The sequence below is a fragment of the Seriola lalandi genome, unplaced genomic scaffold (assembly GCF_002814215.2).
Source record: "Seriola lalandi dorsalis isolate HSWRI2012SDOR001 ecotype SW California unplaced genomic scaffold, Sedor1 jcf7180002054584, whole genome shotgun sequence".
NCBI classification, from domain to species: domain Eukaryota; kingdom Metazoa; phylum Chordata; class Actinopteri; order Carangiformes; family Carangidae; genus Seriola; species Seriola lalandi.
This window is the reverse complement of record NW_019525137.1, coordinates 1,206,365-1,231,738: the sequence shown is the minus strand read 5'-3', so window position 1 is coordinate 1,231,738 and position 25,374 is coordinate 1,206,365. Positions and strand designations below refer to the sequence as shown.

At 39.5% G+C, this 25,374-nt stretch overlaps 2 protein-coding genes across 2 annotated transcripts in view; one reads left to right on the top strand and one right to left on the bottom strand.

Annotated features, from left to right (window-relative positions):
• Positions 1-14,993, bottom strand: part of LOC111664247 (protein bicaudal D homolog 1-like) — a 43,222-nt gene extending 28,229 nt beyond the window's left edge. The window contains exon 1 of the mRNA XM_087177247.1: positions 14,406-14,993. Within this exon, the coding sequence (XP_087033373.1) occupies positions 14,406-14,624 (219 nt within the window). The 5' untranslated portion in view covers positions 14,625-14,993. The remainder of the gene's footprint in view (positions 1-14,405) is intronic.
• Positions 14,994-16,688: 1,695 nt separating this feature from the next.
• strap (serine/threonine kinase receptor associated protein) lies at positions 16,689-25,168 on the top strand. Its single transcript, XM_023418774.2, has 9 exons — positions 16,689-17,122; positions 18,717-18,852; positions 20,105-20,186; positions 20,990-21,062; positions 21,297-21,396; positions 21,576-21,713; positions 21,992-22,128; positions 22,698-22,847; positions 24,382-25,168. Exons 1-9 carry the CDS (start codon positions 17,011-17,013, stop codon positions 24,441-24,443), a joined length of 990 nt encoding a protein of 329 aa, XP_023274542.1. The 5' UTR covers positions 16,689-17,010; the 3' UTR covers positions 24,444-25,168.
• Positions 25,169-25,374: the final 206 nt, after the last annotated feature.

The window sequence follows — 25,374 nt, the reverse complement described above, 5'->3', positions numbered from 1 at the left end:
GGGGAAGGCAGTCAATTAAGTTTACTAATTGGAATGTGAAAGGTCAAAGCCATCCCATCAAGCGCTCCAAGGTCCTGGCTCACCTTAAATTCTTAAAAACCGATATCGCGTTCCTTACCGAAACACATGTACGGGGGTCTGGGTGTATTGCTCTGAAGAGAGGTTGGGTGGGACAGGTATATCATTCAACTTTCCAGGGAAAGGCAAGAGGGGCTGGCATTTTAATCAGCAAGTCAGTACAATTTATTCCATCTGTAACCATATCGGATCCTAATGGTTGTTTTGTTTTGTTTGTAGTGGGCAAACTTTATGGTCTGCCTGTAACATTAGCCTGTGTCTACGCCCCTAACTGGGATGACTCTAAATTTATGAATAATTTTCTGTCAACTATTCCATACCTAGATACTCATCAGCTCATATTAGCAGGTGACTGTAATTGTGTAATTAATCCCCTTTTAGATAGATCTTCCACTCGCATCGTCACTAAATCCAAAACAGCAGAATGCATAGAAAGCTTTTTGCAGTCCTGTGCTTTGATTGACCCATGGAGATTTCTTAATCCCACAAAGAAAGAATATTCTTTTTTTTCACCTGTACATCACACCTATTCGCATATTGATTACTTCTTCATACAAAAAACATCATTGTCCTTTGTAAAGTCTTGTGATTATACTAGTATGATTGTATCTGACCACGCTCCTGTGATGCTGGTTTTAAACCTCCCCAACCATAAACCAAACAGGTTCAGGTGGGGACTCAACTCTCTTCTTTTGGCAGATGAATGTTTTGTTGCCTCTATTAATACCCACACAGATATATTTTTACAAACTAATTCAAATAATGAAACTTCCCCATCCCTGCTTTGGGAGACCCTAAAGGCCTACTTGAGGGGGCAGATTATTTCCCTTAATGCATCTATCCATAAATTGCGAACGGCCAGACAAACAGAATTAATTGATCTCATCTCAGAAGTAGACAAGGCCTATGCAAATGCCCGAACCTCAGAATTGTATAAACACTGTGTTATGCATCAGGCTGAATTTGACATGCTTTCAACTGGTCAGGCTGAGCGAGCTATGCTGAAATCTAAACATAGGTTATATGAATACGGAGAGAAACCAAGCAAGGCTCTTGCCCACAGTCTTAGGCATATTACCACTACACAGGTAATAGATCAAATTGAATCTGAGTCAGGAGTGGTATCAGACCCAGAGGACATTAATAAACAGTTTTTTGAGTTTTATTCTAATTTATATACTTCTGAACCTCCCACTGATCTGAGGTCAATGGACAGTTTTTTTGATGGTCTGGATATTCCTACCCTGGAGGATATGTTTAGGGAATCCTTAGATAGCCCCATTTCTTTGCAGGAAATTAATCACGCCATTTCGTGTATGCAAAGTGGGAAATGTCCAGGCCCAGACGGCTTTCCTACTGAATTATATAAGAAGTTCTCTGGAAAATTAGGCCCCTTGTTTAAAGATGTGTTCAATGACAGCTTAAATTACCAGTGTCTCCCACAACCACTGCGCCAGGCATCTATTTCTGTTCTTCTTAAAAAAAGGCAAAGATCCTCGTAGCTGTTCTTCCTACCGCCCAATTATCCTTCTTAATGTTGATGTGAAGATACTGGCTAAGGTGCTAGCTCTCCGTCTAAAATCTGTCTTGCCTACCATTATCTCATCTGATCAAACTGGATTCATAAAAAACAGACATTTATTCTTCAATATCAGGCGTGTATTCAGTATACTTTACACATCATCTTCCTCTCAGTGTCCAGAGGCACTTCTGGCCTTGGACGCTGAGAAAGCGTTTGATCGTGTTGAATGAAATTATTTGTTTTATGTTCTTAAGGGGTTTGGGTTTGGGGATACCTTTATTTCCTGGGTGAAATTGTTATATACTTCCCCTTTGGCTTCTGTCAGAACCAGTGACACTTATTCACCATATTTTCCCCTCCAACGTGGGACCAGACAGGGCTGTCCCCTGTCCCCGTTGCTTTTTGCCGTGGTAATGGAGCCTTTAGCGGCTACTATGAGACAGTGTACGGATATCAAAGGGATCTTCAGAGACAACCAGGAACACAAAATCTCTTTATATGCAGACGATGTCCTCTTGTATGTATCAAACCCTCTCACATCTATTCCACATATTCTTAATATCCTTAAAGTTTTTGGTAGTTTTTTTCAGGGCACAAACTGAATCTTGGCAAGAGCAAACTCTTGCCCATCACTAAGGTTGCCTGTCAGCTCCCACTTAACTCTCTGCCTTTCAAAGTGACGAATAATAAGTTTAATTATCTTGGTGTTTGCATCACAAAGTTTCATTCCCAACTTTTTAAGGCCAACTTCACTCCGCTTGTTGAGAGTACCCAGCAGGATCTCACCCGCTGGTCTACACTGCCTTTATCTTTAGCCGGGCGAATCAGCATAATCAAAATTAATTTCCTTCCCAAGTTTCTATTTTTGTTTCAGTGCATTCCCTGTTTCCTTACAAAAACATTTTTCACTAAGCTTGATAGTCTTATTTCATCTTTTATTTGGAACAATAAGGCACCTAGGATCAGGAAATTGTTTTTGCAAAGACCTAAAATAGATTGTGGGATGGCCTTACCAAATTTTCAAATTTATTATTGGGCTGCCAACATAAAAAGCCTATTGTATTGGCGATGGGACACATCCTCCAAAGACCTTCCAGGCTGGTCACTCTCAGCTCTTTTGTGCTCCTCTATTCCCCTACCTTCACCTCAGGCCTGTCAGAATCCACTAGTATGCCATTCCCTGAAAATCTGGTTCCAAAAACATTATGGGCTAGCCTCCATGTCAGTTTATTCCCCTGTCACAGCCAACCACTTGTTTCCGGCCTCTCTTCTAGATGATGCATTTAGTCTGTGGACGAAGAATGGGGTTCTTAATATTAAGATGCTATACAGAGATGGCCTTTTCATGTCTTTCGATCAGGTCAGAGAAAAATTCTCTTTACCTGCACATAATTATTTCAGATATTTACAAGTCAGACATATCATAAAGAATAATTTTTACTCGGTTTCCCTCAATACCACCAAAGTCACCACTTGATTCTATTCTTGAAACTCCACCTGAGGTGAAAGGTACAGTATCACGACTGTGGACTATAATATTTGAAATGGAGGATTCCTCATTGTCGATAATAAAGGATCACTGGGAAAAAGTTATGGGTACAAACATAACTGAAGAACAATGGTCCGACTTCAAAGAATTCAATCTTCCTCCATCTGTGCAAGGCATAGGCTCATTCAAATTAAGATTGTACATAGGCTCCATATGTCCAAGGTCAAACTGTCAAAAATCCCATTTGTGATAGGTGTAAACAAGCACCTGCCACTCTCTACCACATGTTTTGGTCATGTCCTAGCCTAACGGCATTCTGGTCTTCAATTTTTGAAGTTTATTCAGCAGTTTGTGGAGCTACCATTCACCCATGCCCCTTCATTGGACTCTTTGGAGTATCAAAAAATGATATTTCCCTCAGAAAGCTGCAATCAGAGATGTTATGTTTTTTTTTTTATTTTTTTTTTAATTGAAAAAATGAGATATACACTGAATTGATCTGTGACCAAGTTTGATTTGACATGGCGTCCTTTTATTTCCCATGTAGAACAGCTAACTACGCATTCTGACTCTGAATAAGATGTTTTACATTTGTCTTTCTGGATAACCACTGTGGACTTTTTTTTGTTGTTTGATTGTTTGTTTGTTTGTTTGTTTTGTTGTTGTTGTTTTTTTTGGTTTTCTCTCTTTTTCTTCCATGTATTAGGTCCTGCTTTGAGGGTTTGTTTTCTGTGTAAATCAAAAAAAAAAAAAAAAGGTTCAATAAATATACATTGACAAAAAAAGAAATGTGATTCCTATAATAGACGTATTAGATGTTTCTATGTATTAGACATAGAAACTCTTTAGTGTGTACTGAAGATTTGACATTAAAAGCAGTCAGGCTGTATTGATATGACAGGTCCTTGTATGATTAAAAAAAAATCTGTATAGTCCAGCTCATGTACATTAGCTTTATTCATAACTACAGTTATTGTAATTGAAAAATGGTTTTAATAAATAACCCTACCATGATAAAACAGTACTGAGAGCATTTGCCACATATTATGGTTATCTAGGAAATATCAGCTGCACTAAAACATTTGAAAATAATCCGGTTTCCATGTTGGTCTGATTAGGTAAAAACATACCAAGATACTTGAATCCATTTTACACTGCATCACCATTGTAGCTCACTTGAGCTGGCACTGAGCCTGATTACAGCCAGCACAGAGTGGAGATGAAGCCACAGTACAAATCAATGTGATGGACTCCTGTTGAGCTAATTAGCAGCGAGCTGTGGCTCTTTACAGCCCCATGGTGGAGCTGTCTGAGCTTTCCTCCTGCTGCAAAGCCTGCAATTATCACATTAAACCAGGAAGTCCATGTCACCTAATTAGCTAATGCACATGACAACAACTAAATGCATGAAGGCTGAGAGTGACAACATATGACCTCCATATTGCTTAACAAGAAAACTTATTTTTTTCTCTCTTCTTAAAACTCTTGCAAATAAAGTGAGACAACTGTCTGTTTGTGTACAATCTGATATTTTTCAATGGATCTTTTCTGGAAAAACAAGAACACAGCCAATCACTCAATTGACTGTGAGGACACAGCTCTCCCAACTTCAAGTGTTCATTTCATGAGCGAAAACTATGATGTAAAATATTAATTGACCTTTCATCAACAAAGAATCTTTAAAATGAAAACTGATGAAATCTAACAATTTTCATCAATTAATTAAACAATAACACGAGAAATGGAAAAATGGACAAATTACCTCAATACTACTCCTACAAGCTGAGTGTCGCTCCTGATTGGTAAAACTACAACCACAAAAGCCACATTGAGGAAAAAAAGAATTTTGAGAATAAAGTCATAATATTACAAGAATAAAGTCGTAATATTACAAGAATAAAGTTGTAATATTAAAAGAATAAAGTCGCAACATTATAAGAATAAAGTCATAACATTAAAGATATAAAGTCATAACATTACAAGAATAAAGTCGTAATATTAAAGGAATAAAATTGTAACATTACAAGAAAAAAAAAAGTAAAATATTGAGATAAAAACATAATTTTATAAGGAATATTACATCAACCAATCAAACATGTGAAAGGACAGTCAATGTCAGCCTGAGCTGCTTCTGGAAGGTGCTGTTTGTCTGTCTAACAATAGAATAGACTCAGTTTCTTCACAATCTTTTCAATGTCCTGATGAGGATGATGATGATGATGATGATGAGCCAAAAGATCATTTGTGAAACCTCTGCTAAAGTACAAGTTCATAGGATGCTCTACGTTCCTCATTTTAAAGCTTCTGATATTTCCTCTCTAAAACAAAATGCAACCACTTTATTCTCATATTATGTCATTTTTTTTGTAATATTATGATTTTTTTTAAATATCATGATTGTATTCTCAAAGTTATGACTTTATTTTCTGAATGACATCTGACATTTTCCCCCCCTAATAGTCATATAGCTTCCTCTTGACCTGTTGCATAAATAAGCAGCATTTTACATTTCAGTAATGCTCTGTCTCTGCCAGTAATTTTAGTTGATGTTAGACATTCTTGGAGGGAAAGAAGTTAGGAATGAAATTTATGGATTAAATTCATCTACAATAACAGGCTGTGTATAAATAAGTTACCTAACTTTTATGTAACAACACCCACCAACGTAATAATAGCCCACAAACTAAACCACAAACGTAATACAAATCTGCAGCTTTTAATGTAATAATCCCACAAACGTAATAAATTTCCCACAAACATAATAGCAGTTGCCTACAACAAACGTAATACAACATTTTCTGCAAATGTACTATTACATTTGCCGTATTAGCTATTACATTTGCAGAGATTTATTATGTTTGTGGGAAGCTGAAAATCTTCAGCTTTCAAAATTGTAATAACTTCCCACAAATGTAAAATGAAAATGATCTTTGTGGTCATTGTTGTTTGTTTATTTACACCTGCCAATAGGTTCAAGTCAGCTCATTATAAAATATCACGGGTTTGGGCAGAGCAAGTCAAAACGTGTCAAAGCAGCGCTCTGGGTAAGTTATAAATAATTTCCAGAAACATTGCGTGCAATATAGGCTGTGCATTAACAAGTCCAACCTTCTCTTCCACTTTCTGTCATTCTCTCTCTCTCAAACACACACACAGCTTTATCATTCCTTGTTCCAGTTCACAGAATTGTTTTGATGCACGTAAATATCTTGTTTAAATAGATTTATTTTATTTTTTTGAATTAGCAAAACGCCTCTTGTAATGAGGATTTCCCTGCAGCAGGTTCATCTGAATTTCAGTAGCCTACCAGTTCAGCACCACGGACAGCGCACAGACAGGTCGATAGCCGAGACCCTGACAATTACGTATTACGTTTGTAGTAGGCAACTGCTATTACATTTGAGGGAAATTTATTATATATATGTGGGATTATTACATTAAAAGCTGCAGATTTGTATTACGTTTGTGGTTTATTACATTTGTGGGCTGTTATAACGTTGGCGGATGTTACACAAGCCTTTCTCATTGAGTGGTCCACAGATGACCCCTCATGGTCCACGAGTAATTTTGTTAAAACATTGCTTCGAATTTAGTGTTTCTCAAACTGTCTGAGTGACCACAAAGTCTACAAGAGAATAAGTGTTGTTTTCAATATTAAATCAACTAGTCTGTAAATTCAAACATTATAATTTGAATTGGCTGTTTTACACTTTTGTCGGACTTTACTGTAACCAAATGTTTTTTTATGACTCTGTCTACTCACATAGCTACAGCAGTTTATGTTTTAAGATTTATGTGAACATTGACCATGTTTCTTCTTGACTGGTAAGTAAACAGCTGATAATGCTAACATTAGCTATGCAGCAATAGTAAAACTTTATTTGTTTATTTTTTGGTCAAAAAATGTGATTAAATTTTATATCTATAAAAATTTGTGGAGTCTTATGTGTTGCTTTCATCCCCTTCATTCTCAGCATTCTTAGCTGCCAAAGTGGATTTTTATTCCTCCGCACCGGTGACAACCAGAGAAGAAGACACATTGTTTTCTGGCTGTTCGTCCATCCATCCAATTCTCATGGACTTGATATCTTGTCACCTTGACAGAACTTCTTCAAATTTGGCAAAAACATTCACTTGGACTGAAGCACAATCTGATTGGATTATGATGGTCAAAGGTCAAGGTCAATGTGACCTCACCAAACACTTTTAAGCCATTACTCAAGACTCACAGCAATTATGACAAAGTTTCTCACAAATGGTTCATATTTTATATGACTCTGGATGTAACCTGAAACTAGTCTGAGTGGCAGAGGCAGACAACCACGAGGAGGTAATTCTAGTTTATACTATTACTAGCAGTTGCTATCATTGTCAAATCCTATAATGATAAGTTACATTAATCCAAATTTTTACTTCAACAATGGATCCTGTGATAATGTGTAATGTGAGCCATGTGAACCCACAGAGAATGAGAGGATGTTGGACTTCACTAGTTACACCACTGCTGATGGTTACCTCCTTAAAAATATATGGGGCAATGGAAAAAAAGTGCGGGGACTGCAAGAGCTGTGACTGCCAGACTGAGCTACTTGTGTTTCCCTTGAATCTTCTGATGACAGTAGAGAGCAAAGACAACGTGATGGAAGTTTAGGAAAAAAAGGAGTAACATATCTAAACAAGCCATATACTGCAAACCCTCTAAAAAAATTTCACAGTGAATGACAGAATACAGACAGTAAATAATACTGTGAATCGTGCTTGCGTTGCTTGCATGTCCATGAAATAGTAATGTTTCTGACGACCACGCGCTTCAGTGTTGAAAGTATGCTACAGTGAATCATTTATAAAATAAACTCTTTATATAACTTTAGATCTGCACTCAGTGGCCCAGAGCCAGGCCCTAACAGGGAGAGCTGATGTGTTGATTAGTTTTGGTCACCTATTTTCACTTCAAATGCAAATCCCAGTTGCTGAAACAACTGCTTCTGAAACACAATTTTAACAACTTCAGTTGTTTAAATAAGCGTTTTAATTAGAGCAGCGCTGCACAGTATGTGTTAGATAGCACAATCTAATATGACTACTGCACGTCCCATTTCACAGTCAGAACTTTATTGTATAAGATATGGTTAGAGGAAACAAGGTTTATATGCAGTTGTCCACTGTACCGACATGCACTTTAGCTATGATGGCTCCAGAGATGGCAGCGATGGTTAATCTACACTGAAATGTATCAATCCATTGGTAATCAGTTATATTGTTATCTAGCACCATCCCAAGGTCAAAATTTTAATTTGTCCAATATTTTGTTTTATGTCAAAACCCCTGAAAAACTAATGGCATTCCCATGAGACTCAGCTATTCTTTGTGTTATGTTGGCTATGTTATGAGGCTAACACCTTAAGGGCTCATGCTAAACAGTCCATGCAACTCCTCCTATCTGTAGCCTGTAGCCTATGTGTGATTTGCCCTGCAGCTAGAAGTGAATTCTGTGGGTTTTCTAAAATGCACTCTTCCATTTTCAGTTTTATTTCTTTATTTGACATTTTGAATTCATTTAAAAAGGACATTTTCTGTGCTGTTTTTAGACAGACATACTGGCTTTAATTGCCCCTTTAATTTCAGTACAACTGCAATTAAAACACTGGTTTAAAGGAATAAGGATTTGCTGTTTAGCAATTTTAACAGTTTCTACTGCATGTACTGTTAATCCATCAGACAAGCAGGAAAAAGACTTTTGTCCACTGTTGCCTGCATCACTCATAAAGAAAAATCAATAATGTAATATTGTGTAATATTGAAAGTTTTTAAAGAGGCTTCAGTTTGGCTCTCAGTGGGAGCGTGTCCTCTAAACAAGCTGCTGTGCAGATTATGTCTACCAAAACAAAGATGGTGGTGTGGACACAGGAATGTTTGAGCTTTCCACAACTTTCCTTGTGTAATTTCATTTAGCATTTTGTCCAAGTCAATCTAAGTTCAGGATGATATGTCAGGTGGAAAAGCAGTATAATCTCCTTTACAACAGTGTTGGCTCACTACACCAAGGTGTCATTCAGCTCACAAGTCTTTTGTAGCTGAAGCTCAGTGGCATCTGTTTTTCAGAGAAACTAATAACAAGCTAATTTAGCTCTCTCACATCAGCGAAACCATTTTCCCCCAACAGCACGCCTCGTGACAGAGGGAATCAATAGTGGTTCAATGAGCTGAAATGAGACGTATTGAGTTAGCGGGGCTGGAATGGAGACCGGCAGAAGACAGTGTGTGTACTGATGGAGGCAGCCTGTGGGACAGAGTTTACAGGAATGGTGAAAATGATCAAGGGTGAAAGGGATCTTCTGAAAGCAAAATGTTTACTGTGTTTTCCTCAAAATGTCCCCTTGTATTAAACTGAGGTTGCCTCAGTCATGAGTTACATGATGAGGAATGTGAGGCAAAAACAGCATCCACAATGGTTTAACTTGCCAAACCAGTAACCAGAGTGAGGTAAACAATCAAATGATATTTTTAAAAGTAGACACGAGACACACATTAGAGGATGTTACTATTATGATCAGAACGTCGTGTTCTGGCTCCTTCAGTGTGTCATGGCAAGGACAGACATTCTTATCCCATCCCCTCCCCACAGGAGTGCCCCAAGGATTATTACTAGGACCCCTCCTCTTTGCAATACACCACCTCTTTGGCTCCAATTATGCACTCGCATGATGTCTTCTATCAATGCTATGCAGACAACACCCGACGATACCTGTCGTATTCACAAGACAACCCCACTGTCTATGAGTGGATCTTGGCCTGTTTCTCAGACATATCCGCATGGATGAAGGAACGCCTTCAACAAAACCTCTCTAAGACTGAACTCCTGGTAATCCTAGCCAATCAGTCTCTTCATCATGATATCAATACTAAATTCGCCTCTTCATCTCTCACACCAACTAAGGTCACAAGAAACCTGAGTGACATGTTTGATGACCAGCTCTCCTTCTCTGACCATGTTGAATCCGTTTCCTGGTCATGCTGCTTTGCTCTATACGACATCAGAAAAATCAGGCTCAAATCAGTTCTTGGTCCAGGCCATGGCTATCTATCATCCCAACTACTGCAATGTCCTTCTGACAGGCCTCCCTTTGTGAAACCCTTGCAGTTGGTTCAGAATGCGGCAGCCCATCTGGTCCTTTACTCATCAATCTACACTGTCTACCCATGGCCACCCGACTCTGATTCAGTCACTAATGCTGCCTTCAGAGAGACTTCTGGGTCAGCTCCATCTAATTGAGCTCAATAATTCAGCCTTGTGCTCCTTCTCAGCCACCTGTGTTCCTCCAAGGAATGTGGTCTGGTATCACCATCCCTGCACACAAGATAGTCTCAGTCCAGACTGTTCTGGTCTGTGGGTCCTCGATGGTGGAAGAAGTTACCAAAGTCTATCAGAGCAGGAACGTCCCTCTCTATCTTCAAGAATCTGTTGAAGACTCATCTCTTCAGAGATTACCTCCTCTTCCTAACACCTCTAATACCGTTACATGTCTACCTAGCTCTTACTATGGACGCTCACTACACTTCTTTACCTGATCTCCTTCACCTATTAAACAGATGTAGAACTTACTTACACCAAGGTCTGCTACTGCACTGACGCTTTACTGATATTCCTCACTTGTAAGTCTCTTAAAAGTGTCTGATAAATTAGTAAATGTAAATGTAAATGTAACTTCATGGTGCTTCCCAGTTGGTTTAAATCAATAGACTGAATTTGAGTATCTGGTGAGGGGATATGAATAAATAAAATCCTCACCTCCCAAAAAGATGAAAGAGACTGCTTCTAAAAAACACCTGACTAGTTTAAATGTTAGTTTTAATGGAAAATACGAGGGTTTTCATTAACTGGTTCATTAAGTGGTATGCAATGTTGATCAGTAACATTCAAGTGAGAGTGTTGGGGTTTGCTGCTTTCTGTTTTATGTCACCGTAAAGTGAATATCTTTGGTTTTTAGTTCCGCTGGTCAAACAAAACAAACAGGTTAAAGACCCCACCTCAAGCTCTTAGAGATTGAGATGGACAATTTTCCAATTTTTTATTGCTTGCATAATCAAGAAATAATCCACAGATTAATCAAAGTTTAATATAATCATTACTGCAGCACTAAACAAGCCAACTTCTCAGACTGATTGTTTAAACTATTTAATTTGCCGGCAAAACTGAAAGAAAGTACACCTGAAAAATTGGTATTAACCATGTTCCCAGATCTCAGTTGTTAACTTAAGCGCAAAGTTATTATTAGTGATAGAAATAAAGGCCAAAACTATACAAATAAGACCCGGGTTATAATAAACCAGAATTATAAGATATCAATAACTGAACGCCCAGCTGTTCCAGCTGAGCTCCAGCTCCCAACAGTGCAGCAGTAGCTACTCTGGTTGGTATTTACTCCCACAGACCGCTGCTGTCAACAGCATATCCATCGTTTAAAAACTGTTGACAGATCATGTGTATGAACTGGTACTGCTGCTTGCTTTCTCATAGCCACACACACACACACACACACACACACACACACACACACACACACACACACACACACACACACACACACAGTGACCTTCAGGATGTAACTGCACAGTCAGCTTCAGAGTAAAACTCCGGTCTGTATTACAGCTAACAAACTAGTGAATTAGTGTTGACATACATGACTCTACATGTTGGGAAATGCTGCTTTCTGTTGATTGGTCGATCAGAAAAATGAGTTCATCATAAGTCATGCATTAGCTGTCTCATTAGCTGAGATTGATTATCAGACTCAGTGGAGGTAAATCACCCCCTGAGGCCAGAGGTGGAACAGAACACTATGCAGAATTACATGAACACCACAATCAGATATTGTTCTAATTAGGCTAAATATATGTGAATGATCTCATGGCGTGGGTTTGGTTATGAACACAGCCTAACACAGCAGATGCAACATTCTGAAGTGTCTCTACTGCCAGAGTGCTCTGGCAAATACTGCTCTGAGTCATAAACTATAGCTCACAGCTTCAAATACTCTAGACACAATTAAGAGCTGATTGCATGCCCTAATGGTTCCTGCTATACTGATATCATACACATGGCAACATCCACAGTATGTGTTGTGATTTCATGTTCCTCTGGAGACATGACTTGTACTTAATGTTACATTAATCAATATTTTTATATAAACAACTGATGAAATTACTATGTGTAATGTAAAACATTTCCACAGTGAACTGTCACCAATTCCGCTGTTTCCTCTATATAAAGCTATTTAGCCCCTTTTAGCTCAAATGTTTTGGTGCTGTGGCTCACAAACTCCACACTCCAACAGATTGATGAGGTAGCAGGCAGCTGTTCCGTGAAAAGACTACACTACCTGGAAGCTACACTACCAAGGTCAGTAGCAAACAGCAGATGTAGAGATAGTAGTTAGAAACTAGCTGGTGAAGACAGTGGAGCAGCCAAAGACTTACAATTACTGGATGTCCAGAAACATGACGCCAAATGAATGGCAAGTCATAGCTAACCTGTTCACCATAACAACTTTATATGGTGATTTGTTAGTGTTATGTATGGAGATTATTTTGCTGTCCCAAAATGGCTAGAAAAATAAATTAAGAAAGTTGCGAAAGTTGACTGCGTGGCTAGTTGAACCAAAAATGGAGGCTGAGGGCAAAAATGAGCTACAGGCTGTACTATGCCCAGACTACACATGCCACTAAATTTTGCCTACAGCCCCAAAAACCAGCTAGTAGCCTTTATTCTGTGCTGAAACCTGGCTCCAGGTTTTCCGTGTGTCAGTTAGTTTGTGCAATGTGACGAAATATGCACCATGCAGGGACAACATCCACTTATTTAATATATGTCAATTCTTCAAGTCTGGTCTGTGTCTGATATTAACTTTCAGGCACCTGTCAAAGTTGTTGGAAGTTGTGGAAGCCAAGATAATGAATGATGTTTTCATTGGTATCGCACAATCAATGACATCAGTTACAATGACTGTCATCTTATTGAACTTAGTGGGATAACCTGCATGGTATTCTTATCTAAGTAGCCTATCCTACTCATTTTCAAGGGACACCTGAATATTATAAGCTATTTTGTACCAGGTATTTATGTATGGGAGACCAGGGATGGTTGTAACATGGGTCAGTTGTAACACTTACAATTTCTCCAATCAGGTACAAGTTACAAATCACCTGATTTACTCTATACCTGTTCAATTTAGTCCTTATTCCAAATATGAGGAATTAGCAGCCTGTGAGGTAAGAAAGTTTTGTTTTTTTTACTTCATTTGTTTTTGTAATAGCAGCTGCCTGATTTGTCGTTCAACTCTTCAAACTTATGTCATGTTTATTTTGAGTCCCTGTAGATATTTTTCATGCTAGTTGTCAATGCTAATGTTTTAGCTGTTAGCTGCAAATTAAGCTGGTTCATGGCTACAAGAGTCTGGGTTAGTTGTAACAACAATACACATAGGCGGACACACACACACACACGCACACACACCAATTATGTTAAAAAAGACCTTTAAGTTTTGAATAAAAGTTTTCAATGTCAAGTTTTTGTCATAATCGTTATGTCATGATGTTACATTTCACCCCAGTGTTACGGCTAACTTGGACTATGAGGTGAATTGTAGCATTTCACTCCTTGTGTGTGAGACTTAACCACATACATGCTCTGTTTGTGTTGCAGAGATAACACCTATACCATTTAATAGTTTGTATTAAACTTTAGTACTGGCTCAAAAGATACAGACAGAAATGTCAAACATGTTACACCCAGCCCTGGTCTCCCCTACTTAAAAAACATTTTAAAAAAAATAGGCCTACCAAAGAACACAATTACATCACAGCAGAGCAAAAACAAGTATTAAACATAAAGATAAGCATTATAAAACTTTTCCTGAAGAGAATAGACTTCCAGAGAATTAGTATAAGTTAATTATATCATATATTCTACTTTTAAAACGTTATAGACTATACTGGCTCTACATGTCTCACTATTATGAGCTGGGCCTCTCTGTTCTTAGCTGTACAGGTGTAGGCTAAATACAGGTAGCCAGTGGGTTGAATTACAGCGCACAGAGCCGTGTGGTAAACAATATGAATCCATATACTTGTAGGCTATATAAACACATTATCTTCCCTTATTAGTGAGGTGATAGTGGTGCAAATGTAACAGAAGACTATATAGTAACAAATCGTTCATCCACGCCATCAGTAACGACATCAGGCCTTATTACTTCTTATGAGTCATAACAATGCTTTACTTTTTCGAGTAACGAGCCATACCCCTGCTGAGCCCACCTCCTGCAGCTGCTCCAGCTCCAGCCTCAGCGCCTCCTGCTCGGCCTCCAGGTCGGCGTACTGCTGCTTCAGGCTCTGGTTCTCCTCCAGAACCACCAGCCCGCACTCCGCCGCTCGAATCTTCTCGCGGTTGGCCTCCGCCAGCTCCCGGGTCAGGCGCTCCACCTCGCCCCGGTACTGCTCCACCGTGTCCCCGCATCCTGCTCCACCGGCAGCCATCGCCCCACTCCCTCCCTCTGCCCTCTGAGGCAGAGAGCCCCGCAGGAGGGAGAAACAACCGAGGAAGGCAACAAACCCCCACCGCCGCCGCCCCTCTGAGGAATCACACCGCTGTTTCAAAGCTCATGTAAAAAGGAACAATAAAGATCCGTAATTATCCACAAAGCGCTGTCATCGTCATCAGAGAGAGTAACCTCCTGCCATGTGATGCTCTGAATGATGCAGCTTCTCATCATCCGCTGCCCGCATCCTTCTCCCCTCCCTCTGCTCTGTTTTTCTGCTTATTCACCGGCATCAGGACGCCATCTCTGCCTGCAGCCGTGAAGCAAGGCACACTCCCCGCTCTCTGTCACCCTGCTGCAGGCTCACACTGTCTGGATCCTCAGAGAGTGGTAATACAGCTCTGCTCTGCCCCGCGTAATCAGACGCAGAGTATCAGGAGCTGGATGCGCCCTCTGGAGATCAGCTATAGACAAGTTTCTCCTCACTTATACGCACTATTTTCTTTTAAAGTTACTGGTCCCACCAACATCTGTCATTTTACATGTTTCAGAGTTTGAATTGATATATAATAGATTTGAAATGGCTTCTAATAGTCTGTAATTTAGAAGCATCTGAGCAGAAGGTGATATATTTAACCTATAGGGAAAGTTCTGATACAATAAATTTTACATGGGCAGAAAATATGCTACATAAACATATTTTTTGTCTGATGATTGATTATAAGTTATAACCAAGGCTAGTGGTCCAATACTACTAGCTTATCCTTAATAATGAAATATTAATAGACCTGGAGCATTGGGGCTATAAGTACATGTAGGCTATATTCATTTTAGTAGCCTATATGTCACTTTGGTATCACAGTAATATAGTCTAGTAGGGTAAGTCGTTGGTCTAATTCCACAAATCAGAAAATCAGCCATTTTTTGTGACCATTCAAACGTTTGAACGCAATTAAAATGAGAATGATTGTTCTAACATTATTTGAGTCTAATACTCTACAACCTATAGGGTAGGCTTTCTCACAAAACAAAGTTCATTTTAACAGTTTAATGCATTTTATTGGAGACCATCACAGCTATCCCAAGTTATAGGCTCAGTTGACACATCTGACTTCAAATGCAAATTCATACACATTCATATCAGTTTATCTAGTGTAAATAGTCTCAGAGTAATAGAGCAAAATGCAAAAGTACTACTACTTTATACTCACATTTTCCTGTAGGCTAAATATTCTTTATATTTACACATTTTATAGTTTTGGCAAAATTTACTGTAGCCTATAGGTAAATACAAAAAATTGAGAGGACAAAGAAAACATTTATACACCATTTATTGATATATTAGTCATGGGACAATGGGATTAATGTGTGTGTTTAGTGTTTAGTCTGAAATAATCTTTACTGTACTTGATGATATCTTAATCTCCTATCACGTAGTAGGTTATATAATATAGAAGATTTTAAGAGAAATATTGGAAATCTCAAGCGTGAGATATATAAGATAATCATTCAGCTGCAATACAGGAGTAGAAGACAAATACATCTTAAGATAAACTCCTTATGATATCTTAAATCAAAGATGATTTATCAGTATCAAGTAGGCAATTATTGTCCTGTAGGGGGCGGAAATACACTCGAAATGCATTTATCCTCATGACGCACAGGAGAGTCATCGTTAAGCCTTCAAAATAAAAGCAAAATAAGTAATAAAATAATAATAAAATGAACCAATTTATTTTGCATATTATATAATTTTTACACACACAATAAACAGATTAAGTAAAAATAATGCAATTGAATGCAAGAAAATTCTTATTATGAAAAGAAGTAGAATTAAATAACATTTCGCTATGATACTTGAGATATTTTACAATCTCATGATAATATTACAATCGTGTCATAGTTATTCACGTGATTGTTTATTTTATAATGTCTTATTTATTTCTCAAATATTGAACACTGTTTCCCCAGTGAATCAGCAGTCAGGTTGAAGAGGTGACGCCTTTATTGTGAAACATTTCACACCGGAAGTATGACTCTTGTTGTGGGCAGCGGAACACCGGCTATATCATCTATGCGGTAATTACGCCGCGTTGCACGTTGCTAGTTAGTTGCAATGTTGTAGCTATTAGCACGAGAGCCATTCCTTTGCTGGGAGGGAAATCCACCATTTAGTTTCTCAACCCTATTTCATAACTTCTCAGCCGTCCACAGCCAATTCAGCAGAGCTAACGGAAATTACTGACCAAAAATACCTGCTAGCTTGTTGTCTGGTCTTTCTCTTAGCCTGCTAGCCTATCCAGCCAGCTTGCTAGCTAGCTAGCCGCTAGCATTCTACCGCCTCCTCCCTCAGAGCGAACCGTCTCCGGCCCGGCTGGAAGACCATGGCGATGAGACAGACTCCGCTCACCTGCTCCGGTCACACCCGGCCTGTGGTTGACCTGGCCTTCAGTGGAATCACTCCATATGGCTACTTCTTAATCAGCGCCTGCAAAGGTGAGACCTGTGGGCAGTATATAAGGAAAAAATAGGTTTATCAAGATATCGGAAAGGATTTTAACGTTTAACGTTGGACACTCTAAGTGGTTCCAAGACGATTCCTGTCTGTATTGTAAAAAAAAAACAAAAAACAACCTAATTCCCATCATGTGTCTGCTGTCTCTGTAGTAATGGCCATAAATGCAGACTTCCTATGACCATTTTTATCAATACTGAGGTTCTAAAACTGGTGATTTAAACCCATTTCCTCTCCCCAAAACCTGGCTTTCTGAAAGCTGTTGTTACAATGCTAAATCAGACGTTATCTAAGTGAGGCGGCCTGTGGCTTGTCTGACAGACACCTGTGGACAGCAGTATCTACAGGTTACGTCGGTCTGCTGGTACACTGTCCTAAGATGTAAACCGTCACTGTCTCTGTGCAGATCTAGGCTTCTTTCTCTCATGGATGAAGGAACACCACCTACAACTAAACCTCTCTAAGACTGAACTCCTGGTCATCCCAGCCAATCAATGTCTTCATCACGATATCAATATTAAAATCACCTCTTCATGTCTTACCTCATTCAAGGTCACAAGAAACCTGGTGTCAAGTTTGATGACCAGCTCTCCTTCTATGACTATGTTGCATCTGTCTCCTGGTAGTGTCACTTTGTGGTTGCCTGATTGTGGAACAGGCTACCAAGGCCCTGTTCAGACCTGGTATTAACATCTGTCTAGCTGATCCAATCACAAATGGTCAGCTCTAAATTCAGCTGTGAATTTACCCAACACACATTGAGGACACATTTGAGATCGGATCACTCAGACCACATTCAGAGGTGGTCTGCACGTGTGAACACTAATGTGTCCTGGCCACATTGAAGGACTGCCTACTCAACTGACATCCTGTGTCACAGTCTGATTAGTGCTGCCATAGTTTTATAATGAATGGAAAATATTTTACTATTTCAAATGGATAAAACTTTATTTCACTGTAAGACCTGTGCACAATGCATTCATTCGCTCAACCCCTCAGTGCCCCTCTTGCACGCTAGCTTTCTCGCTCTCTCTCACTCTCTCTCACACACACACACACACACACAATTACAAGTAACGGACCTGTCTGTCGATTGGCTTAAAACAACGACACATACCTGTTTATTTGCATATAAAATGGAGGAAATGCGATCCGATCGCAAGTGCTCAATCGAGCCGCATGTGGAGACTCATTTTAAAGCCAGGTGTGAACTGAGGTACTTAGAGCTGACCACTTGTGACGGACGCATGTTAATACGAGGTCTGAGCAGGGCCCAAAGTCTATCAGAGCAGAAGTGTCCCTCTCTATCTTCAACAAATCTGCTGCTGAATCTCTTTAGAGAGCACTTCCTCTCCTAACACCTTAACATGTCTAACTAGCTCTTACTGTGAACTTTTGGTGTATTTCCTTATTCAATCTCCATCAATTATTAAATAGATGTAGTACTTACACCAAGGTCTCCTACTGCATTGAGGCTTACTGATGTCCCTCACTTGTAAGTTGCTTTGGATAAAAGTGTCCCTAAATGAGTAAATGTAATGTAACACGTGTGTCCTCTTTGCTTTTCTTTGTCAGATGGCAAGCCCATGTTGCGCCAGGGAGACACAGGGGACTGGATTGGAACGTTTCTGGGTCACAAAGGTGCTGTCTGGGGAGCCACTCTGAACACAGACGCCACGAAAGCAGCCACTGCTGCCGCTGACTTCACGGCGTGAGTAGCAGCCGTCCTAAATGGGCTAACATACTCCTGCCTACATGTCTATGTTGAAAACAGCCTAAAATAGCTTATTTACCCTGAGTGCACCTCTTTACCCCAGACTGCTTCTTAAGACAGATTGTTATGAGATGTTACGTTATTACTGTAACAATAATTTCAGTCTATTGCATGATTCGGTCAATAATTTGATTTCCTAAACCCTCCATAAATAGATGATGTAAGGATATCTTAATACACCGTGTTCCTTGATTACATGAGCAAATTACACACGTCCAGTAAATGTTAACAAATTGCTAATTAATGATTGTTCAGTTAAATAAAAACATGAGCATTAAAAGTGGCAGTATATTTGTCCTGACTCCAGGGGCCTGCATGTGGGTTAACCTGCTATCCTTGGGCTTGGTTCAGGTTTGCTGGTATAACAAACCTGGTTCAAGTTTATCTGGACTGGCCATGGTAACCTGCATTGTAGGTGAACTTCAGAGCATTAAAATGCTGCCCCTCTAGGAGGAAATAGGGGAAAAAAGTCTACATTTCTTCAGGATCAGGAAAAGGTGTTTAAAGTAAGGAAAAACAGACACATTTTTATAGGTCAGTAGAAGTAGTTTTTTGCTCTCTGGGTTTAAAACAGGACACAAACACTGTGTGGCCACAGCCAGATATAACTTAAAATCCATAGAATCCCACTGCTGGCGAAAGTCTTATATACATGAAAGAGCTGTACCATCACAATGAAGGACATGCTCTTTCATTACAATTCACATGTGAGTAGCAGCTCAAAAAGCCTTTTTGTTCTCACCATGGTGCTGGAGAGCAGCAGTGAGTAAGGAAAATAGATACTAGAAAAATAATAAAGAAGAAGAGTGTTGTTAGTTCTGTCATTCTGTCAAAAGTTGCATCACTGATTTTTAAAATATGTTTTGCAATTGAATATTTATCTCCATGGTTTAATGTGCATCGTCAGCACCACGCCCCACTCGCTCAAGCAGATCAGTCCATCATAGTGAATCATTGGATTTTGCCATTGTTTGGATTCCTGTATTAGTTGGTCACTTTTGTGTATTTTCTGCAATGGATGGATAGATACCTTCTTATAATGTCTTTTGTTACATATCTGTTGTAATTGTCTTGTTCAAATCACTGAGAAAATCCTGGTCTCCAACACACTGTGGAGAGATGGATGTTATTAAATCAGTGTGGCTACATAAAGTATTGTCAGTTAAAACATGACTTCTGTGCTTTTCAGAAAGGTGTGGGATGCAGTGAGTGGAGACGAGGTCCTCACACTGGCACACAAACACATCGTGAAGACTGTCACCTTTACTCAGGTCAGTGCAGTTGAACTATTCAAATAACATGGTGGTAATAACATCCATAGTACATGGATTCAGGTTCCATGTTTTACCTTTTTTGTTCAAAGGTGTCGGAGCTCTTTATTGAGAGCTAGGTAGAAGTAGCCGGCACAAAGAAAACGATGATGAGGGGGGATGCATTTGAGTTATTTCGGGTTGTTTCAAATTTGTTTGATCTTTATTTTTTTCTTTTATTTTTTTTTTCTTTATTTTTTTTTTAAGTGACAGCCTTGGCCCACAGTATGTAGGACATTATGGCATCATCCTGGCTTCTGTGACTCTGTAGACACATTCTTGTGAACATGGAAACTCAATGATAAGATGGTATAAACTTCATACTTACAGCACAGGTAGGCCATATGCAGACAGTTGGACTTTGCTGCATTAAGTTGCATCTTAATGAGGGAACATGGATTTTGAACATTAAAGATGTAGTTTTGTGCTTGTGAACGCAACATCTCAGAAATGCTTTGAGGGAATTTCTTCAAATTAGGTACAAACATTCACTTGGACTCAATGATGAACTGAGATAGATTTAGATTTTGGTGGTCAAAGGTCAATGGTCAAGGTCAGTGTGACCCATAACTCAAGACTTCACGCAGCAATTATGACAAAATTTCACACAAATGGTCAATATTGTATGTGACTCTGGATAAACAGGGATGTAACCTGAAACTAGTCTGAGTGGAGGAGGCAGGCAGCCACGAGGAGGTGATTCTAGTTGATATATTTCTGAAAATAACATTGTCTCTCAATCTACTTCTGCTTCTCTTGTTCAGGACAGCAACTGTCTGCTGACTGGAGGAAATGATAAGCTGCTGCGCATCTACGATCTCAGCAACCCTGAAGCAGGTAAGTGACTGTGTCAAAGAGGAAATTCACTCAATTAAAGATACATGTAGCAAAATGAAAATTTTGATGTATTTGGTGCTTTCAACATCCCTTTTGGGTTTTTCTATTATTTCCTTTAAATTCTGTTGCAGTCCGCGTAGCACTCCCCGCTGCTGGAGACAGGTCTCATTTAAATGAGGTGGCATGTGAAAGACTGGCTCTTATGTACTTGACTATTGAATCTTTGTCCTTTAGCACCACAGGAGATCGCAGGTCACACCTCAGCCATAAAGAAAGCTTTGTGGTGTAATGACGACAAGCAGATTCTCTCTGCTGCTGACGATAAAACCATACGGTCAGTGAAGCGACTTCTTGTGGTTTACCTCATTTGTGACTGTTTGTGACAAACTTCAACTCATCATCCTGACTGCAACTCAGCTTTGTGCTGCAACAGTCATTTCAGCAAACACATAAGAGACCTTTTGGATGTTAAAGCGTGTCCGTCCGTGTGTGTGTCCATGTGTGTCCATCCAGGCTTTGGGACAGGAGCTCCATGGAGGAGGTGAAAATGCTGACGTTCGACACATCTGTGAGCAGCATGGAGTACATGGCTGATGGAGAGATTCTTGTGATTACATATGGAAAGACAATCGCTTTCTACAATGCTCTGAGGTACATGTCTCAACTAAGTACACATATACATAGTCATGTGACAAAAAGATCTGACCACACCTTTGCTGCATGGGTAGATTTATGTATATTTTATGAGACATGTAGCTTCTCCACAGTAACATAAACTAAGTGCAGCGTTAGAATGATCTTTTATTTTATATATTAGCATGGTAACAAAAGCTAATGTCATCCAACAGAAAATGTACAAATGATATTTTTGTGACCTCCCTAATCTTGCTGGTTATCTGATTTTGTTATTATTTGTTTACATATTGAAGCCTGGACCTGATCAAGACTGTGGAGGCTCCGGCTCCCATTAACTCGGCCTCTCTCCACCCAGAGAAGGACTTCTTTGTTGCCGGTGGAGAAGACTTCAAGCTCTACAAATTTGACTATAGCACTAAGGAAGAGCTGGGTGAGAGAAGCGTGTTCCTGATGGTTGTATAGAGTTTCCTCCAGTCATTTGGATAGTAGCAACAGCTCTGTAGTTTAGCTGAGGCAGGTTTTCTCCCCTATAAAGCACTGCAGGACATCCTGTCATAGAGGATTTGCCTTTGTAAAGAGTTCTGGCTGCCTGCTGGCTTGCTTGGCTAAAGGGACTGATGGAGGCCTATCCTGAAATGTCAGAAATTACATACTTGTTGGATTTTTTTCTTTTTATTATGACTTCATTAGGCTGCTATTTGTCATGGAGCTGTGGGTGAACTTGCAAACTACAAATTGCTCTAGATCAGTGACTCCAGCTTTAGGAATGAACGGCTTGCTTTCATTGTGCAAGGTAGTTTGTTCATTTTTAAAGAAAAGATGTCCTTCTAAAAAAAACATTGATTCCTGGATGGATCTTTAACATAGAACAAGGTTTTCCAAATGACAAATGGTCTCGTGTCTCTGTAGCTAAGAGAGATTAAAAAGAATAAACAAACATTTTTAAGTCAGAGCTTTAATGACCCCTTCCAATATTGTTGCTGCTTCTCCCATCTGCAGAGTCCTATAAGGGTCACTTTGGTCCAGTGCACTGTGTTCGCTTCAGTCCAGATGGTGAGCTGTATGCCAGTGGCTCTGAAGACGGCACCCTCCGACTGTGGCAGACGGCGGTGGGGAAAACCTACGGCTTGTGGAAGTGTGTCCTTCCTGGTAATACCATTCATTTCTATGTTTCACTGCGTGTCACAGAATCTGGCATAGAGAATGAAAATACTGTTTTTAAAATGGCTGGAAAATATTGATACTGTAAAGTATCACAGTAATCTAAGTAGAATCTGTATAGATTTACTGTAAGTACACATTTACATGGTGCAAGATTCTCTGTAACGTCTTTCCTTTTTTAATGAAAAGATAAATATTTAAAGATAAATGCAGAATAAGTGATAGATGTTTGGCACTATGACATTCAACACAGATGGAAGTCTTTTGACCAAATGGAAACCACCAACAGTAAATACTGAAGTTAGTGTGAAACGGTCTAAATAAAGGTAAATATTGATCCCCTAATTGCCTTAAGAAACAGCCTACTTGTATGGAGATTGGTGATTGGAGATTGGCCCAGACTTCTTCTTCTCTGGGAACATGAAGTCAAATATAAATCAGGATCTCAGTATGTAATTGCACTTCTTGCACAAATCTCAGATGTTGGCGGCCCACATCTAACTTTGTAACAATATGGAGGCCAAATAATGCCTCAGAGCACTTTTTCTTTTAATGATAGCTATTCAACACTCTGAACTGAACTGAAAGCAGAGGACACTCAATTTTTCTTTTTTGTTTGATGGGGGAAGTTCACCTATCCATTCACCATCTGTCTCTTGACTCTGTTTCCGTTTAACTTTTCCTATTGCTAACCAGCTATCTGTTTTGATTCTCCAGTTTTTGCCATGGATGTAATTGCTTGGTGCACAATCGGAGATAGCGAGTGTGTTCCGGTGGCAAAGTGGTCCGCCCAGTGACAACATAAAAGTTCCTATCATTGGATTATCACAGTGATAGTCCTTAAAATCACAAAAAAAAAACAATGACAGGAGTTTTTAAACAATTTTAATTATTTTTTTCACCAAACTGTACTGTTTTGCAAATTATTTGTCAGCCCACTTGCAGTGCCTTCACGGCCCACCAGTGGACCCTGGAGCACAAGTTTGGAACCACTGCTCTAGAGATTTAGTAATAGACTTCCATAACATTTAGGGACTTACCAGAGATGGATTTAGAAAAAATGGTCCAAATCAAAGTAGCAGAGGCCAAGATATTCTAATGTCTTTGGATCCTACAGTTCCCATAATGCAACTCAATACCTGCTTTTAATGAGACCCTGCCTGTTAAACAGCTGCACCTTTTAAAACTCCACACCACCAGTTTGTAAAGAAGGATTTCTGTCAGACATGTGTAGACTCCAAGCTGAGATAACCTTGAAGACATCACTGTGACATCATCAGGTTAGATGACATTGTACAATAGTTTTCACAGGCTGAGTGGAAGTCCCCATGACACAGTGGGGTCCAAAAGTAAAAGAGACCACGTTCACATTAATGCATCTGCATGCACCCTGGAGTGTAACAGGGACCTTTTGTTAGTTTCTTACATCAGTAGTTTTGTGTGTGTTGTAGCTTATCCACGTATCCGTATGTTTTTTTTTCTTTTTTCTAATTCTTGTGTTCTTGTCTTGTGGTGTACTCAGAGGACCTGGGGGCAGAGAACTCTGAGCAGCTGTACACCTCAACCCCTGAGATCAAAGCCTGAGGAGAGAGCAGTGCTGTCTGGAAACGGGATGAGAAGTGGAAGAAGGAAAGGAGACGAGCGGAGAGGTGTTCCAGTGTGTTCTATCAGGCCCCAGCAAGGAGCAGAGTCCAGAGCATCTCCATCCATCGGGAACTGATGTGGTTATTATGACTGGCCTGTCTGTCATAGACCAACCATGCCTCTCTCTCACAAAAACACACACACACAAACACACATATATTCATTTTACGCAGTCAAATGGACAGTATGGGTTGGAGAGTAAAGCAGTAGAGCTGTGAATGTCTCTTGCTCATCGCTGCCTGCCTTCTCTCTGATAAGCCCAGTTCTGTCTGTTTCAACTTATTTTAACTAAATCCCCAAAACCACATGACTCTAAGATCGGTCTTGGTTTGGAAATTAAAGTAATTAATTAATGGGCTGGACCAAGGCTTTTGTTTTCGGTTCATAGTTACAAGAATACTGGAGGTAGTTGCACAGTTTGTGCTGAAAAGTTGAGAAGCTTTCTTTTCTTCAGAAACCTTGCTTATTATTCGCTGCTGTTGTTCTGGTTGCGTATAAAGTTTTGTGTCCAAATAAAAGAAAATATTGTTTTGTGACAAAGTGGAAAGAGAAGAAATGTCATTGGGTTTTTTTTTCCATTTTGGGTTCTGTCTTCATTTGTGTCCAGTGATGAAATAAACAAATGCATTACTGTTTTAATTTGTAAGTAATGCATAAAGAGCAAACAGTTGTTTGTGGTGTTATTTCCTGTTTCCTATTGGCTTCGCCCTTTAAGGCTATTGCTAGTGGGTTTATCCTGTAAAGCCACGTATCAGCATCACTAGCTCCTTCAAATCTAGAGTTACAACTTTGGATTCTGCACAACTCAGTGCCTGTTTGTGCACTACAGAGTGCTATTCCTCTGTCTGCACAGCACCCGTCACACTGGCTG

What these genes read in the sequence shown, in the direction of transcription:
- strap (XM_023418774.2), top strand. Translation starts at nt 17,011, where the DNA reads ATGGCGATGAGACAGACTCCGCTCACCTGCTCCGGTCACACCCGGCCT. An exon ending in GCTGACGATAAAACCATACG is followed by an intron (nt 21,397 to 21,575) that starts GTCAGTGAAGCG and finishes GTGTCCATCCAG; the next exon opens with GCTTTGGGACAGGAGCTCCA. An exon ending in TAGCACTAAGGAAGAGCTGG is followed by an intron (nt 22,129 to 22,697) that starts GTGAGAGAAGCG and finishes TCCCATCTGCAG; the next exon opens with AGTCCTATAAGGGTCACTTT.